Source organism: Saccopteryx bilineata, chromosome 2 (assembly GCF_036850765.1).
Source record: "Saccopteryx bilineata isolate mSacBil1 chromosome 2, mSacBil1_pri_phased_curated, whole genome shotgun sequence".
NCBI classification, from domain to species: Eukaryota; Metazoa; Chordata; class Mammalia; order Chiroptera; family Emballonuridae; genus Saccopteryx; species Saccopteryx bilineata.
The window spans coordinates 101123903-101138781 of NC_089491.1; the positions used below are offsets into that span (position 1 = coordinate 101123903).

Sequence of the window (14879 nt, forward strand, 5' to 3'; positions counted from 1 at the left end):
TGAAGGCATGTGTTTTCAGAGTCTGGTGTGTGTATGTGACTACATATCCAATTGGCAATTGTGGGGATGGCCAGAGGAAGAAGTCATATCTGGGAAACCATGACCCGACAGAGGATCTAATGCAGAGGGCAGAGTTTCCAAACGAGAGGGTTTGAGAGGATTGATCAAATCCTCCACATCTGGGAGTAGGGCTGGGGATAGGTAGAGTGAAGCCTGGATGATCATTTGTGGAAAGTAGATGGAAGATGTGATATAATAATGAAGGCCGCACATTCCGGAGTCAGTCCAGTGTTTGAGTCTCTGCTCTGTAACATACAGCTATGAACTCTCAGTAATTTGAACTCTCAGTTCCCTTATCTCTGAAATGCCTATTCTCTGCCTTAGGTTTCAGGAACTCAAGACACAAATGGTCGTGGTCAGTAACATTCAATGGGACCTACATAAACTTGGTGGGAGTGGAGTGCAGTGTCTGTCAAGCAGGCCTCTTAAGGGCAGAGAGAAAGAGATGTTTTCCACCATTCTTCTCTGGGGACAACATCCTCGAGTGAGGCTTCCTGGAACCCTCCATGCCCTGGAGATGGTGTTTGCCATTTAGTCCCTCCCTCTTGGAGATGAGTACTCAGGTGAGGTGGGAAAGGAAGACCCCCTTCTGTAGAGGAAATCCACTATGGAGCCTTAGGAAATACTTGAAGAAGCTGATTTATACAAGCATTAAAAAGAGACCTAAAGAAATTCAGGGGGCTATTGTTTTAATTTTTATTTTGGGACTCAGGCATGAGTAAAACTTTGTGTGACTAAAACTGTACCCATTCATGGTACCTTAAACTAAGTTAGAAATATTTTAAATGCTCATTTAATACTTGAGTTTTGCAGAAAATTTCACAACTATCTCACCTTGAACACAATTATATATATATATTTTTCCTAGTCTGATCATTATCTCTGAGCATGTGTAGTTTTGAAATAGTTTTTCAAAGTTTCACAGAACACTTTGATTATAAATGTCTATGTGTGTCACCCTATATGTATACCTTCACAGATTTAACATGGTTGTGATTGTATACATGGTTTCATGAACTTATCTCTCACAGTGTCCTTCAATTCTGAAGATATAATTAGCAATGACTCCCAGAGAGCTCACATGGAAAGACAGCCTTTAGTTTGTAGTACAGCTTATTTCTTGTGAAATCTGCCATACTTTGTGGTTGTGCACTTTTATCTTAGGATTCATGAAATTTCATTTAAAAGTAAAGAAATCAAACGAGTGTGTGGCAGATTGTATCCCTAAATATCTTTAATTCCCTCTATATTTAGTAGTAAAATTGTAGGTGGGGATATGATTGCCCAGCAGAAGGTCACATTTTTAGGCCTGCTTTGCTGCTGGGTATGGCATGTGGGAAGTAGTCAAAGGGACATGTGCCATATCTAGGTCTTCCACTTGATAGAACCGAGTACTCCCCTCATTTCTTCTGTGTTGCTGGTGGCAGGGAGCAGCCACTTTGGACCCATGACATGGAAGCCCCAGGTTAGAGGGGGAAGCCCAATGCTGAAGATGGCAGAACCATCTTACTGTGCCTGGACCGTTAACATTCACTCTTGTTCAAACCATCACGTTTGTGGGTGTCTCTGACACATGGCCTGGCCATTACACTACTACACTACTTTCTTATAGATTGTTTCAGGCAAGACAGTTTTAAAATATGCCCTCATTTTTCATAAAGGCCAGAGTTCTGCTTTATTCTTCACATCGTGTTTGCTAAACTATTTTGTTTTTCTGCTGTGGTTGGCAACATGTTGGTGTTTCATTTTGCAGGTAACACCTATGCCCTCCTGTGTGTTCTGTGCACAGAACTGCGCTCTAAGAGGCGTGGCTTCTGCCATTCAGGCTAGCTGTGTTCCAGGAGCTCGGTGTTGGCCATCCTGTAATGTCCACCTTTAATATTACGTAGAAATAAGCATTAGGGAAACATCAAGGGCGTGTCAGATAGCAAAGAGATGGCAGTAATAGTAACAGCACTGAGTGCCCCAAACACCAGCCGTACTTCCCCCTGCCAAACGAATACACAGTGTTCCTGACTCACACTCTTTGTTCCTGGCTCACATCTTTTACTGAAGAGTAGAAAGAAATGAAAGGGAATTAAATTTTATTGGATACCTTAATGTTTATCTAGAGGCTGTGCAAATTAGTGGTGAAGAACATGGGGGGTTGGAGTCAGATATATCAGATATATTAGCTGCTGAGTTTGGTGAGTACCAATCTCAGCGTCCTAATTTGCAAAATGGGGATAATAACATCACCTTCAAAGTTAAATCTGCAACTTGAAAAAATAACATTAAATAAAATAACATATCTATATGTTTAAATAAAATAACATATCTATATGTTTGGACTAGACTAAGAAGTGAGTCAATAAATGGCATATAATATTATCTATTCTACTGTTGCTCCCTGGTGTCTAGTGCCTTACACACTTATTAACCGTACAACATGGGCATAATCTCTCCCATTTTACAGATGGATGAATTGGGTAAAGAAGCTGTGAGGTGAAACAGGTTTCATTCTAGTTATTTTGCAAATGAAGAAATGAAAGCACAGGGTATTTAAATAATGTATGGATGTTTCAACTTGAAGCAGATATGGAGGTGGAATCCAAAGCCATGTCTTTCTGCCCTGATGTTTGGCACTTCTCTATTTGTTGTCACTCCTGACAGGTTACAACGGTCACGGTAATGTTTGTTATTTGCATTTAGCTTTAATAATTATTTTCTTCATGCACTGGATATTTTTAAGACTACTTTCAATAGAGACCTGAGTCACAGCTGTTAGAGAAGGGCCTGGTGTCCCAGTGCTGCATTTTCCCATCAGGCTCTATGTTCATCAAAACCACAGACTGTCCCTCTTATTCTGATGTCTAATATAACCTAAACAGCCAGTGCTTATCATCCTGCAGTTATCCTAATTGTAAGTATTCTCTGAGTTTATATTATTTCAAGTAGCACTGTCAGGGACTCTGGAACTCTTTTATTTGAATTTACAATCTATTGGTGAGCCAACATGAAGATGTAAAAAAAATTAGCAACTAATGTGGACAGAATTAAGTAGCTGTAATGATTGTAATAGTTGAGCTATAAAGTTGTTTCCTATCAGTTAAAGTGAACATGATTATCAGAAAAGGTAAAAGGCACAAGAGGAAGCAATGCTTTCCTTTGTCCCAAAATACAAAAGAAACTCCACTAGTGGCATTATATAGAAAATGGAATAAAAGTGCCCCCAACAACACTCTCACAGCAGATGCTGTGCACGTGTAGAGCACCTACACAGAGTTGGTCTTCTGCACTTCTGTTTGAGGAAAGAGCCAAGTGCTCTAGATCCCACCTCAACTTATGGTTTGGCCGATCCCCTTGGTTAATACAAAGGTGCTTCACTGGGACTCTTGTCTCAGGGGAGACCATCTCACCGGTTTGAGTCTTAGCCTGGAGGACCCTGTTGTTATGGGCGGTTCGCACCCTTCCTAAACTGCATATAGCAAACATCAGTGCATGTTCATAGGCACGTTTAACAGGTAGCCTATGGCTCCCACGTGCGTGAGGAGTCAACCAGGGTCCCATGCAGATCTGCTACACTGTCAGCCAAACCTGCAACAAACATTTCAGTTCACCTCTGCAGAGGACACAGAACCCCACAGCACAGCCCAGCCCAGGTTTGTGAGGTTTGTGCAGGGAGGAGACTTGGGTGTTGTTATATTATTATTACTTAAATTTTATTTATTCATTTTTAGAGATAGAAGAGAGAGAGAGAGGGAGAGACAGAGTGAAAGGGGGAGGAGCAGGAAGCATCAACTCACATATGTGCCTTGACCAGGCAGGAACAAGGCAGGCAAACCCGGGGTTTGAACCGGTGACCTCAGCATTCCAGGTCGATGCTTTATCCACTGACCACCACAGGTCAGGCGGGTGTTGTTATAACACGTTCCCCTAAACTAGTCCATAGCCCCGGAGGACTACTTTCTGCTCATCTGGGGGACAAGCCATTGCTACCGGTGTCACACAACGGAGCCCAGGCCAAGGGAAACCCGATGACTGAGCAGTTACGGGTTTGGGCGGGGCGAGACGGCTCAGGGGCGGGGCGGGGCCTGGGCGTGCCGGTAGCGAGCGCGCGGCGGGGGCGGGGCCGCAGCCGCAGGCCCACGCCGTAAACAGACAACATGGCGGCGGCGGCGGCACCCGGGGCTTTGGGGGCCTGGCAGGCCAGCCGCGCCCGATGGGTGGCCGCTTGCTGTGCGCCGCTCGGCCCGGGATGGAGGCTCCCAGGCTCCTTGACAGGCCCGCGGGTCGGCGCGGCGATCAGGGCCCGGGGCTGGACGCCCGCGGCTGGGGGGCCGATCGTGCGGCGTGGCTACAGCTCTGAGACGAAGGCGGAGGACGAGCTGCGGGTGCGCTACCTGGAGGAGGAGAACCGAGGTGAGCGGCGCGGCCCGCGGTGCTGGGACGGGGTCGCGGGGTCCGGCACAGAGCTGACGTCATCGCCGGGGGCGGAGGTCAAGGTCCCGCTCCCCTCCGTTCCCTATCCCGACCCCCGCGCTGGTTGCACTTGCTGGGCGCCCTTGGGCGGGGATGCGCGGGGAGCCGCTCACCTGTACGGTGGCCCCTGGGCGCCGAGTCGCCCGTGCAGCGGACGCCCACAGCCCTGGGCTAGCTAGGGTCCGGAGACCTGGGGGTGATGCTTGCTTCCAGGGTTCATTCTTGCTCTGTGGTTGCTTCCTGTGGACTCAGGCTTTAGGGGGGAGCGTTTTAGACGCACCAGTGAGAATGCACTTTTAAATTTAAAGCTGTCTAACTGGAACAAGGTTTCCCGTGGTTCGGTTTATCTAGGGAGTTAGTTTGGGGGCACTATTCCACTAAAGATCAGCAGTTTTGAGCTTTTTCATTTTTTATTTTTTTTGGTCTTCCGGTTACCGTGCACCGCTCTGGGGTGATATTGGTCTTGCCCTTGAGCTACCTACGTTGGGAGAAGACAGATGCACTAGCGATGCAACGCAGGGGGAGGAAGGGCTGTGCAAGATGGTACCTGTCATTCTGACGGTGTGCAGTTGGAGCTGTCTTCCTTTCCCTTACCAGGTAGGGACGACCAAAAGGGGTCACGAAAGGTGTAATGGCAGTTTGCTTAGAGGACTGGTCATTTAGTTTTGACTTACAGTTAATTGAGCATCTGCAGTCTCTTAAGCAGAAGTGCAAAAACATTTAAGTCACTATTGTTGTCTTTAGACACCTCCTAGTATAATGAGGGAGATATTGATGATTATCAGGCTGTGAACGTTAAAGGTTTGGTGAGAGCACAGGGCTCCCACAACCCCAAGAAGCATTTGGGAGAGACTGGAAGACTTGGGAGGAGGGATTCTGAGGGTTAGGTTAAGGTTTTGCCAGATGAAACAGGTTCCAAGGCATTCCTTACTAGGCAATGGAGTTTGACATTGATGAGAGTTCTTAGGCAGACTTCTCTGTGCCTCAACTTTCTTGTGTATAAAATAGGGAATAATACCAACGTGGTGTGGCTGGTGTGAACACTAGATGGTAATGTACATTTTGCCCACCAAGTATCTGGCTAACACTGGGTGCTCTGGAGTATGATGAGTTATTCCATTTGTTATGGGTTTGTTTGTCATTTCAGAGAGAGAAGACATGGCCTGGAATGTGAACATGTGTGGTGTTTTTGGGAAAAATAATGGAATTGTGGCTGTAATGTGGCATGCTGGGCAGAATACTGAGAAGTTCAGCTGGAGAGTACACAGGCACTGGCATGATTAGAGCTTTGAATACCACTGTCTTTTGGGTTAGCTTCGACTTACTGGAATTTCAGTTACATTAGGTGTAGCTGTAGGACGTTAGATAAAAAAGGATGCAAGTACAGGTAGTAATGTGCTCCATGTTCTTGTTTTGTTTGCTTTTATGAGTTAATGAAAATGGAAAGTAACTTTCCATAAAATGTCTGGAAATTCCTTAAGTTAGGCTCCAAATGGATCAAAGGGAAGAAACCGGAGTATACAAGACAACTTAAATTCAGATGTCTTTAGTTCCCTCACATAACCTGGGAAAATCAGGTAGTTGGACTTCATGGTTTTTAAAGAACATTGATCCAGCAAGAAGGACAACTCAGGCTTAGCTGAGTGAACTTTGCTTCACTATTGAGCCAGCGATAACTAATGCAAAGAAAAGCATGAGGTCAAGGATACTGCAGGTGAAGGAGTCTCCCGGTGCCTCTGCTTCTCTGAGAGGCTAGTCTAAATGTAATGCTCTCAGGTGGCCTGCGAGGAATATTAGGACTTTCCGTATCAGTGGAGCCCCAAACTGCTCCCTGTCCTTAGGCTGGTGGGCGTGGGTGAGTGCAGAGTACGTCAGCCCTCATCTGTTATCTGGGTTCTATATTTGTAATTTGTTGTGGAGGCACAACGTATATAACTAGGTTTTTTGAGTGATTATTGCTTGAATTGTTGTTGTCCAACCTACTTAGTCCTGGTCAGCAGTTCCGGTCATGGTTTTCAAAGGTCTCTTCTGGTGTTGGGCACCGGCCTCCCTTTATTAGTCAACTGGTTATTTTCCTTTCCAGTTTATTCTTCACACTGGTACCTTTTTTAAAGGTCAAGAATCACTTTGTGCTCAGTTAAAAACCTCTAGTGGCTTCCTATTGCCTGCAGGCCCTCACAGCTGGCAGGCCTTGGCAGTCCGTCCTCTCCCTGCAGGGGCACCAAAGCTTTGTGCTTTTCTTTGTGTGCAGGTAGAGTGACCTCTACCAGACTGACAAGCTTCTGTTCATCATTGGGACCCATTTCAAAGATGATCTTTGTGAACCGTATTGGAACAGCTGGTGGCAGAAATAGAGCAAAGAAGTAAATGCACAATACAAGTCATCCTTGCTATCTGCAGCTTCCTCCTTGTTCACATCCAGACTTTCATGTCTTCCTGAGTGTCCCTGAAACCTTTGTGCTTTTCTCCGTGTTCTTTCCCAATACCATTCTTGTCCAAGCCAGTATTGTTTGTCAGGTGGACCATTACAGAGGTCTAGTAGCTGGTCTTCCTACACCTACTTGCTTTTCTTTTTTAAAAGGTTAATGCCTTTCATCTATATTTTGTGAAAAATATAATTTAATGTAAATGATATCATTCACATGCCATAAAATTCAGAATGAAGTCATTTTTAGTATATTTACAGAGTTGTACAACCATCAACACAATCCAATTTTAGAACATTTTTATCAATGCAGAAAGCAACCCTGTTCTCTTTAGCAGTGATTCTACTTCTTGTTGTCACAGTCTTGCTGCCCCTCAAGACAAGACCCATTTCTCTACTGTCTGTCTTAAGAGATGGGTCTACTCTGGACATTTCATATAAAGAAATCATATAATATGTGGTCTTTTGGGCTTGTTTCATTTTGCATTTTGTTTCAAGATTTATCCATACTGTAGTGTGTATATACCATATTTCTTTTAGTGGCTGAATAATACTTCACTGTATGGTTATACCACATTTTATCTTAATCATGGATGTGCATTTGGGTCATTGCTGCTTTTTGTATATTGTGAACAATGCTGCTTAGGATATTCATGTATACATTTTTGTGAATGTCTGTTTTCATTAGGAGTGGGATTGCTGGGTCATGTGGTAATTCTATGGCACCGTGGCTGCACAGTTTACGTTCCCACCCGTGAGGGGCGAGGGCTCCGGTTTCTTCATGTTCTGACCTGTGCTTGTTATTTTTGTGTTTTTGACTACAGTCATCCTGGTGCTTATGAAGTGATACTGTGGCTTTGGTTTGGATCAGCCTCTAATGGTTAATGGTTTTGAGTATCTTTTCATGTGCTTATTGGCCCAGTGTCTGTTTTTTAGAGAAATGTCTTCTTAAATCCTTTGACTATTTAAAATTTTTTTTTGTCTTTTTATTGTTGAATTGTGAGAGTTCTTTATATATATATTCTGGATGCAAGTTCCTTATCAGGTATTTGATTTGCAAAAATTTTCTCCTGTTTTGTGGGTTGTCTTTTTACTTTCTTGACAGTTTATTTTGAAGAATCTAGGTTTTTAATTTTGATTTAGTTCAATATGTATTTGTTTCTTTTGTTGCTGTGCTTTTGGGTTATATCTAAGAAACTTTCTTAACTCAAGGTTGCAAAGATTTATACCTGTTTTCTTCTAAGTGTTTTATTGGTTTTAGCTTCTATGTTTGTTTTGGCTCTTATATTTGTTTCTGCAATTCATTTTGAGTTAGTTTTTGTATTTGGTATGAGGTAAGATGTTAACTTCATTCTTTTGCTAGTGGATATCCATTGTCCCAGCACTTTAAAAAAATTTTTTTTTTATTAAGTGCTCAGCAGCCAAGCTATTTTAGTGCCTGAGATGAGTCCATGTAGCCATCTTCAGTGCCTGGGCCAACTTTGCTTGAACCATTTGAGCCATGGCTGTGGGGGGGGGGGGGGGCGAGAGAGAGAGAGAGAGAGAGAGAGAGAGAAAGAGAAAGAGAAGGGTGGAGAAGCAGATAGGCACTTTTCCTGTGTGCCCTGACAAGGAATTGAACCTGGGACTACCACACACTGGGCCGACACTCTACTGCTGAGCCAGCCAGCTAGGGCCCCAGCACTTTTTGTTGAAAAAACTATGTTTTCACAAATGAATTGGTTTGGCATCCTTGTTGAGAATTAATTGACCATAAGTAAAAGTTTATTTCTGGACTTTTGGTTCTATCTCATTTATCTACATGTCTTTCTGTAGCTTTATAGTAAAATTTAATTTGGATAGTGTGAGTCCTCCGACTTTTGTTCTTTTCTGTTTTGTCTATTCTGGACTTTTTCATTACCCAATGAATTATAGGATCAGCTTGTGAATTTCTGCAAGAAAGGCAACTGGGATTTCAGTAAGGATCGCATTTAACAGGTACATCATTTTGGGAAATATTGCCATTTAATCAGTGCTGTTTTCTAATCCATGAGCATGAAATTTTTTTTGGTTCAACAATGTTTTGTAGTTTTCAGTATACAAAGCTTGTTCTTTGTGTATTAAATTTAGTCCTATTTTATTCTTTGTGGATACTATTGTAAGTGGAATTGTTTTTCTTAGTTTCATTTTCAGGTTGTTCATTCCTAATATAATTCAGTTATTTTGTATGTTGTATTGTGCAACTTTGCTGAACTTGCTTATTTGTGCTCATAGTTTTTTAGTGAATTTCTTAATATTTACTATATACAGATCATGTCATCTGCAAATAGAGGTAATTTTACTTCTTTTCCAACCTGGCTATCTTTTATTTCTTTTTACTGTCTAATCTCCCTGGTTGGAGCCTCCATTATAGTGTTGAATAAAAGTATCCAGAGCAGAAATTCTTGTCTTGTTTCCAGTCTTGGAGAAAGCATTCAGGCATTAAGAAAGCACTAAGTAAGGGTTTTTGGAGATGCCCCTCATCAGATGAAGTGGCTTTTATCTATTCAGACTCTTCAGTGTTTTACCACTTTGAATTTTGTCAAATGCTTTTTTGGCATCTATTCATATGATTGTATGATTTTCCTTGTTTAGTCTGTTGATGTGATAGATTACATAAAATGGTTTTCAAATATTGAGCCAGTCTTGCAAACCTGGAATAAATCCCACTTGGTTATGCTATATAATTCTTTTATACATTCCTAGATTTAATTTGCTAATATTTTGTTGGAAGATCATTGCATCAATGTTCGTGACAGATAGAGGTCTTAAATTTTTGTTCTTGTGATGTCTTTCTCTGGTTTTGGTATGAGAGTAATGCTAGCTTCATAGAATGAACTAGAAGTGCTCCTTCTGCTTTTGTTTTCTGGAAGAGATCATAGAGAAATAATATTACTTTATTTTTGAGTATTTTGGTAGAATTCACCTGTAAAATCATCTATATCAGATGCTTTCTGTTTTGGAAGCTTAATATTTGTTGATTCAGTTTTTTAAATTAATATAGGCCTATGCAGTTTATCCATTTCTTGTGTGAGTTCTTGTAGGTTGTGTCTTTCAAAGGCTTCTCCCATTTCATCTAAGTTATCAAATTTGTGGGCATAAAGTTGTTTATAATATTCCTTTTGTTATGCATATGATAGAAGTGGAATTCAGTAATGATGACCCTTTTCCATTTTTGATGTTAGTAATTTGTATTCTGTTTTTTTTTTCATGATTAGCTTGGCTAGAAGCTTATCAATTTACTGATCTTTTTAAAGAACCAACTTTTGATTTTATTTTTTCCAACTTATTTCCTATTTTCAATATTATTGGTTTCGGCTATGTTTAATTTTAAAAATTATTTTAGATTTAATTTGATTTTGTTTTTGTTTCCTAAGGTGAAAGCTTATCAATTATAGGTGCTTCTTTTTTTTTTTTTTTATTTTTTTTATTTATTCATTTTTAGAGAGGAGAGAGAGAGACCGAGAGAGAGGAAAGACAGAGAGAGAGAAGGGGGGGAGGAGCCGGAAGCATCAACTCCCATATGTGCCTTGACCAGGCAAGCCCAGGGTTTTGAACCAGCGACCTCAGCATTTCCAGGTCGATGCTTTATCCACTGCGCCACCACAGGTCAGGCTATAGGTGCTTCTTAATATGTGTATTCAATGCTGTAACATTTCCTCTAAGTACTGCTTTTGCTGGATCCCACAAATTTTGATAAGCTGTAATTTTATTCTCATTTATTTAAGACATTTTAAATTTCTGTTGAGATTTCTTTTTTTAGCCTATGTATTATTTAGGAGTCACTTTACTTAATTTCCAAGTATTTTGAGATTTTTCCAGCTCTCTTTCTGTTACTGAGTTTATTTCCATTCTGATCTACAAGCATACTTCAATATGATTTTCATTGTCTTAAATTTGTTCAGGTGTGTTTCTGGGGTCTGTGTTGGTGTTAGGGAATGTGTAGTCTGTTGGTGGCTGCCACAGTCTATTCAATTAGAGAAAGTTTTCAGTTGCAGTTGGTTAATGTTGTTCAGTTCAAATACACTGCTTACTGACTTTCTGCCTGCTGGATCTGTCAATCACAGATGGAGTCGTGTTGGCATCGGTGTATTACATGTGATTTGTTAGTGATAATAGTTAAATTATTGAAATTTATAAAATTTTTCAAGTAAAATAATATATATGGCCAAATTAAAAAGAAAAGCAGCACTGTGGAAGGTGCTGCCCCTTCGCTTTCAGACCCTTCCTTCAAAAGTAAAGACTTGAAACAACTCTTGAGTCCTTGCTGTGAATGATAATTTTATTTTTGTCTTTCTTTTTTGTGTTACCTATATAATTATTTTTGTAGACAGTGTCTGGACTCCTTTTGATGTGAAATGAGAAAATGAAATGTTTACTGTTTTATTTCATTCATCTTCTACCTTCCAGTTTGTCATTTGTAACTTCAGGTTATATCATCAAAGTTTATGATAGTTTTATTTTGTTTTCTTGTAATAATTCAGTGCTTATAGATTGACTGTCAGTAGGTTTGTGATGCACTGGTGGTAGTTGTGTTGACACTACCCTCAGTGCGTCCCCAGAAGCAGGCTTCTTCCAGCTCCACTCCCGAGCCCAGAGCCTGTGCACTGGCATCTCTCAGCTGGGCTCTGCAGTGGCTGCTTGGTTGGTGTCCCCAGTATTCTTGGTTTTTATTTATTTTTTAATTGAAATAAAATTCATGTAACAGAAAATTTACCATTTTAACTTTTTTTTTTTTTTTTTAAGTGAGAGGAGGAGAGTTAGACAGACTTTTGCATATGCCCCGATTGGAATCCACCCAGCAATCCCTGTCTGGGACTGATGCTCAAATCAGCTGAGCCATCCTCTGTGCCTAGGGCTGATGCTCAAACAAATAGAGTCACAGGCTATGAGAGGGGAAGCGGAAGAGAGAGAGAAAGGGGAGAGGTAGGAGGAGAGAAGCCCAAACTGTAGTATACAGCTCTTTTTTTTTATTTTTTGTATTTTTCTGAAGTTGGAAATGGGGAGGCAGTCAGACAGACTCCCGCATGCGCCCGACCGGGATCCACCCGGCATGCCCACCAAGGGACGATGCTCTGCCCATCTGGGGCGTCGCTCTGTTGCAACCAGAGCCATTCTAGCGCCTGAGGCAGAGGCCACAGAGCCATCCTCAGCGCCCTGGAAAACTTTGCTCCAATGGAGCCTTGGCTGCGGGAGGGGAAGAGAGAGACAGAGAGGAAGGAGTGGAGAAGCAGATGGGTGCCTCTCCTGTGTGCCCTGGCTAGGAATCGAACCCAGGACTCCTGCACACCAGGAGCCTGAGCCAACTGAGCCAGGGCCTACAGCTCTTTTTTTAAAAATATATTTTTTTATTTTTTCAAAGTTAGAAGTGGGGAGGCAGTTAGAGAGACTCCCACATGCTCCCAACTGGGATCCACCCGGCAAGCCCACCAGGTAGTGATGCTCTACCCATCTGGGGCGTTGCTCTGCTGCAATTGGAGCCATTCTAGTGCCTGAGGCGGAGGCCATGGAGCCATCCTTAGCGCCCGGGTCAGCTTTGCTCCAGTGGAGCCTTGGCTGTGGGAGAGGAAGAGAGAGATAGAAAGGAGAGAGGGAAGGGTGGAGAAGCAGATGGGCACTTCTCCTGTGTGCCCTGGTCAGGAATTGAACCCGGGACTTCTACATGCTGGGCTAATGCTCTACTGCTGAGCCAACCGGCCAGGGCTATAATACATAGGTCTTTATTTCTATATGCTAAGGTGACCAACTTTTTTACAATGAAAAGGAAGACAAAAATATGTTGAAGAAAACAATATCGTAAATAAAAGAAACATTTTATTCATTGCAACAATAATACACTATAATATGATAAATGCATAATAAAACAATACATAATTACATATAATATTGTAATTATGCTTATATGCCTATTAATTTTAATAATAATTGTAAGAAAACTTTTCCATTGAATGAATATTTTTTGTCAGTGTTTCATTTTGTAACAATATATTGGAAATATCTGAACAAGAAATATCTTTCATATTGAATTTTACAGCAAGTGCTGCAGCTAGAGTATCAACATTCAATCTCAATTTCTCACTTGTCCTAAAATCATTAGCAATTGAAAAAACTCTTTCAACTGCTGCATTAGTTCCAGGGCAGCACAGTGTAAATTGAACAAGAATGAATGAATTTTCACATGGAATTTTTGAAATGGCTAAATATTTCTACCCATCCTTTATCAATTTCTACGTGTTCATTTTCCCATTGTATTATTTTTTCAGAATTTAAATGTATTATACATTCAGTTTTCTAATTTCTTCAAAGAGACAATTGTCTATTTTGATGTCTGGCATTTCTTTAGATAAAAACTCAAGACAAGATTTAATATCTGTCCAAGATACTTGCGATGAAATGAAAAAACACCATTGAAAACTTATTTCCCGTGATGTTTGTTTCAGACCATTCTTTGATATATTGAAAACATGTCTGGTAAAAATTCTGCACTTCTTTGATAATCTTTTCTGTTATGCCCGAGTTTGATTCCTCTAAGTCTGACAATTTTCTTCTTATAATTAAAGGAAGAAATTTTTCTTCAAAACGAGATTTATATTGAAGGATAAAGTCATTAAAAATAAGACTACTGTAGCTGAAATGTGTTCACCTTCAATCTTTTGAATCATTTTGTGAAAAATAGGTGCTTGATTATGTACAAACTACATTAATATTTCAGATATTTTATTATTGAAAAACGATTCCAGGATTTTAGGACATTTGTCTAAACTTAAGAAATATGAACGGAGAGGCTCAATAATTATAGAACACGCTCTACAGCAGGTGTTAGAGCAGGGGTAGTCAACCTTTTTATACCTACCACCCATTTTTGTATCTGTTAGTAGTAAAATTTTCTAACTGCCCACTGGTTCTACAGTAATGGTGATTTATAAAGTAGGGAAGTAACTTTACTTTATAAAATTTCTAGTTAAATCTATCTTTTTATTTATACTTTGGTTGCTCTGCTACCTCCCACTTTGAAAGCTGGAATGCCCACTAGTGGGTGGTAGGGACCAGGTTGACTACCACTGTGTTAGAGCAAGCTATCTAACTTTTGAATATCCTAAAAGTTTTTTGTATTCAACATTTGCTTCTTCACAAAACTGTTTCAAAGTAGCAACACGAACGGTAAAACGACTAAAATGCAAATAAATTATAGTTATTATTATTTCTACATCAATTGGCACGGCACATGATGCTGTGTTGATTGCATTTGACAAAATATGTGCATTACAACCTATTCCTAGTATTTTCTTTTAGAGTAACTCTTGTAATTTTACATATACATTATTCACCCCTTTGCGTCTTCGCCCACCAAAATTTGTATTTTTATTATCAGCCGTTGGTGCAGCAACTTTGGATTTCAAATTGTTTTGATTTATTACTCTGTATAGATGGTTTGAAAAAATTTCAGAAGTTTCGTCCTCAATGGATTCTAAATTTAAAATTTTTACTTGAATGCCCTTGGTAACATTAAAATATCTTACTATTATTGGATACAATTTAATTCCATTATGATTTGATGCGTCAGATAAAATGCCGCAGTTTCCAAGTCTTCTGTAAGTATTTTGTCACAGTAATTTTTAAATACTGATTTCAAAATAGCCTCGCATTTTGTCCTGGCACATGAAAATTTTGCATTGTGAAACTTTTTCAGTAATTTAGTTGTACAATCCATACTACAAAAACTTTGTGAATTATGGCAGTGTTCCCAACCTTTTTTGGGCCACAGACCGGTTTAATGTCAGAAAATATTTTCACGGACCGGCCTTTAGGGTGGGACGGATAAATGTATCACGTGACCGAGACAAGCGTCAAGAGTGAGTCTTAGATGGCTGTAACAGAGGGAATCTGGTCATTTTTAAAAAATAAAACATCGTTC

The 14879-nt window shown here is 40.6% G+C and overlaps 1 protein-coding gene across 5 annotated transcripts in view; it reads left to right on the top strand.

Moving 5' to 3' along the window:
* The first annotated feature begins 4165 nt into the window (after positions 1–4165).
* Positions 4166–14879, top strand: part of AUH (AU RNA binding methylglutaconyl-CoA hydratase) — a 162560-nt gene continuing 151846 nt past the window's right edge. For all 5 annotated transcript variants that reach the window (XR_010729108.1, XM_066257507.1, XM_066257508.1 and 2 more), the window contains exon 1: positions 4166–4461. Coding sequence is in view for 4 of the 5 variants with exons in the window: in XM_066257507.1 (XP_066113604.1) it covers positions 4206–4461 (256 nt within the window). In the remaining variant the exon portion in view is untranslated. The remainder of the gene's footprint in view (positions 4462–14879) is intronic.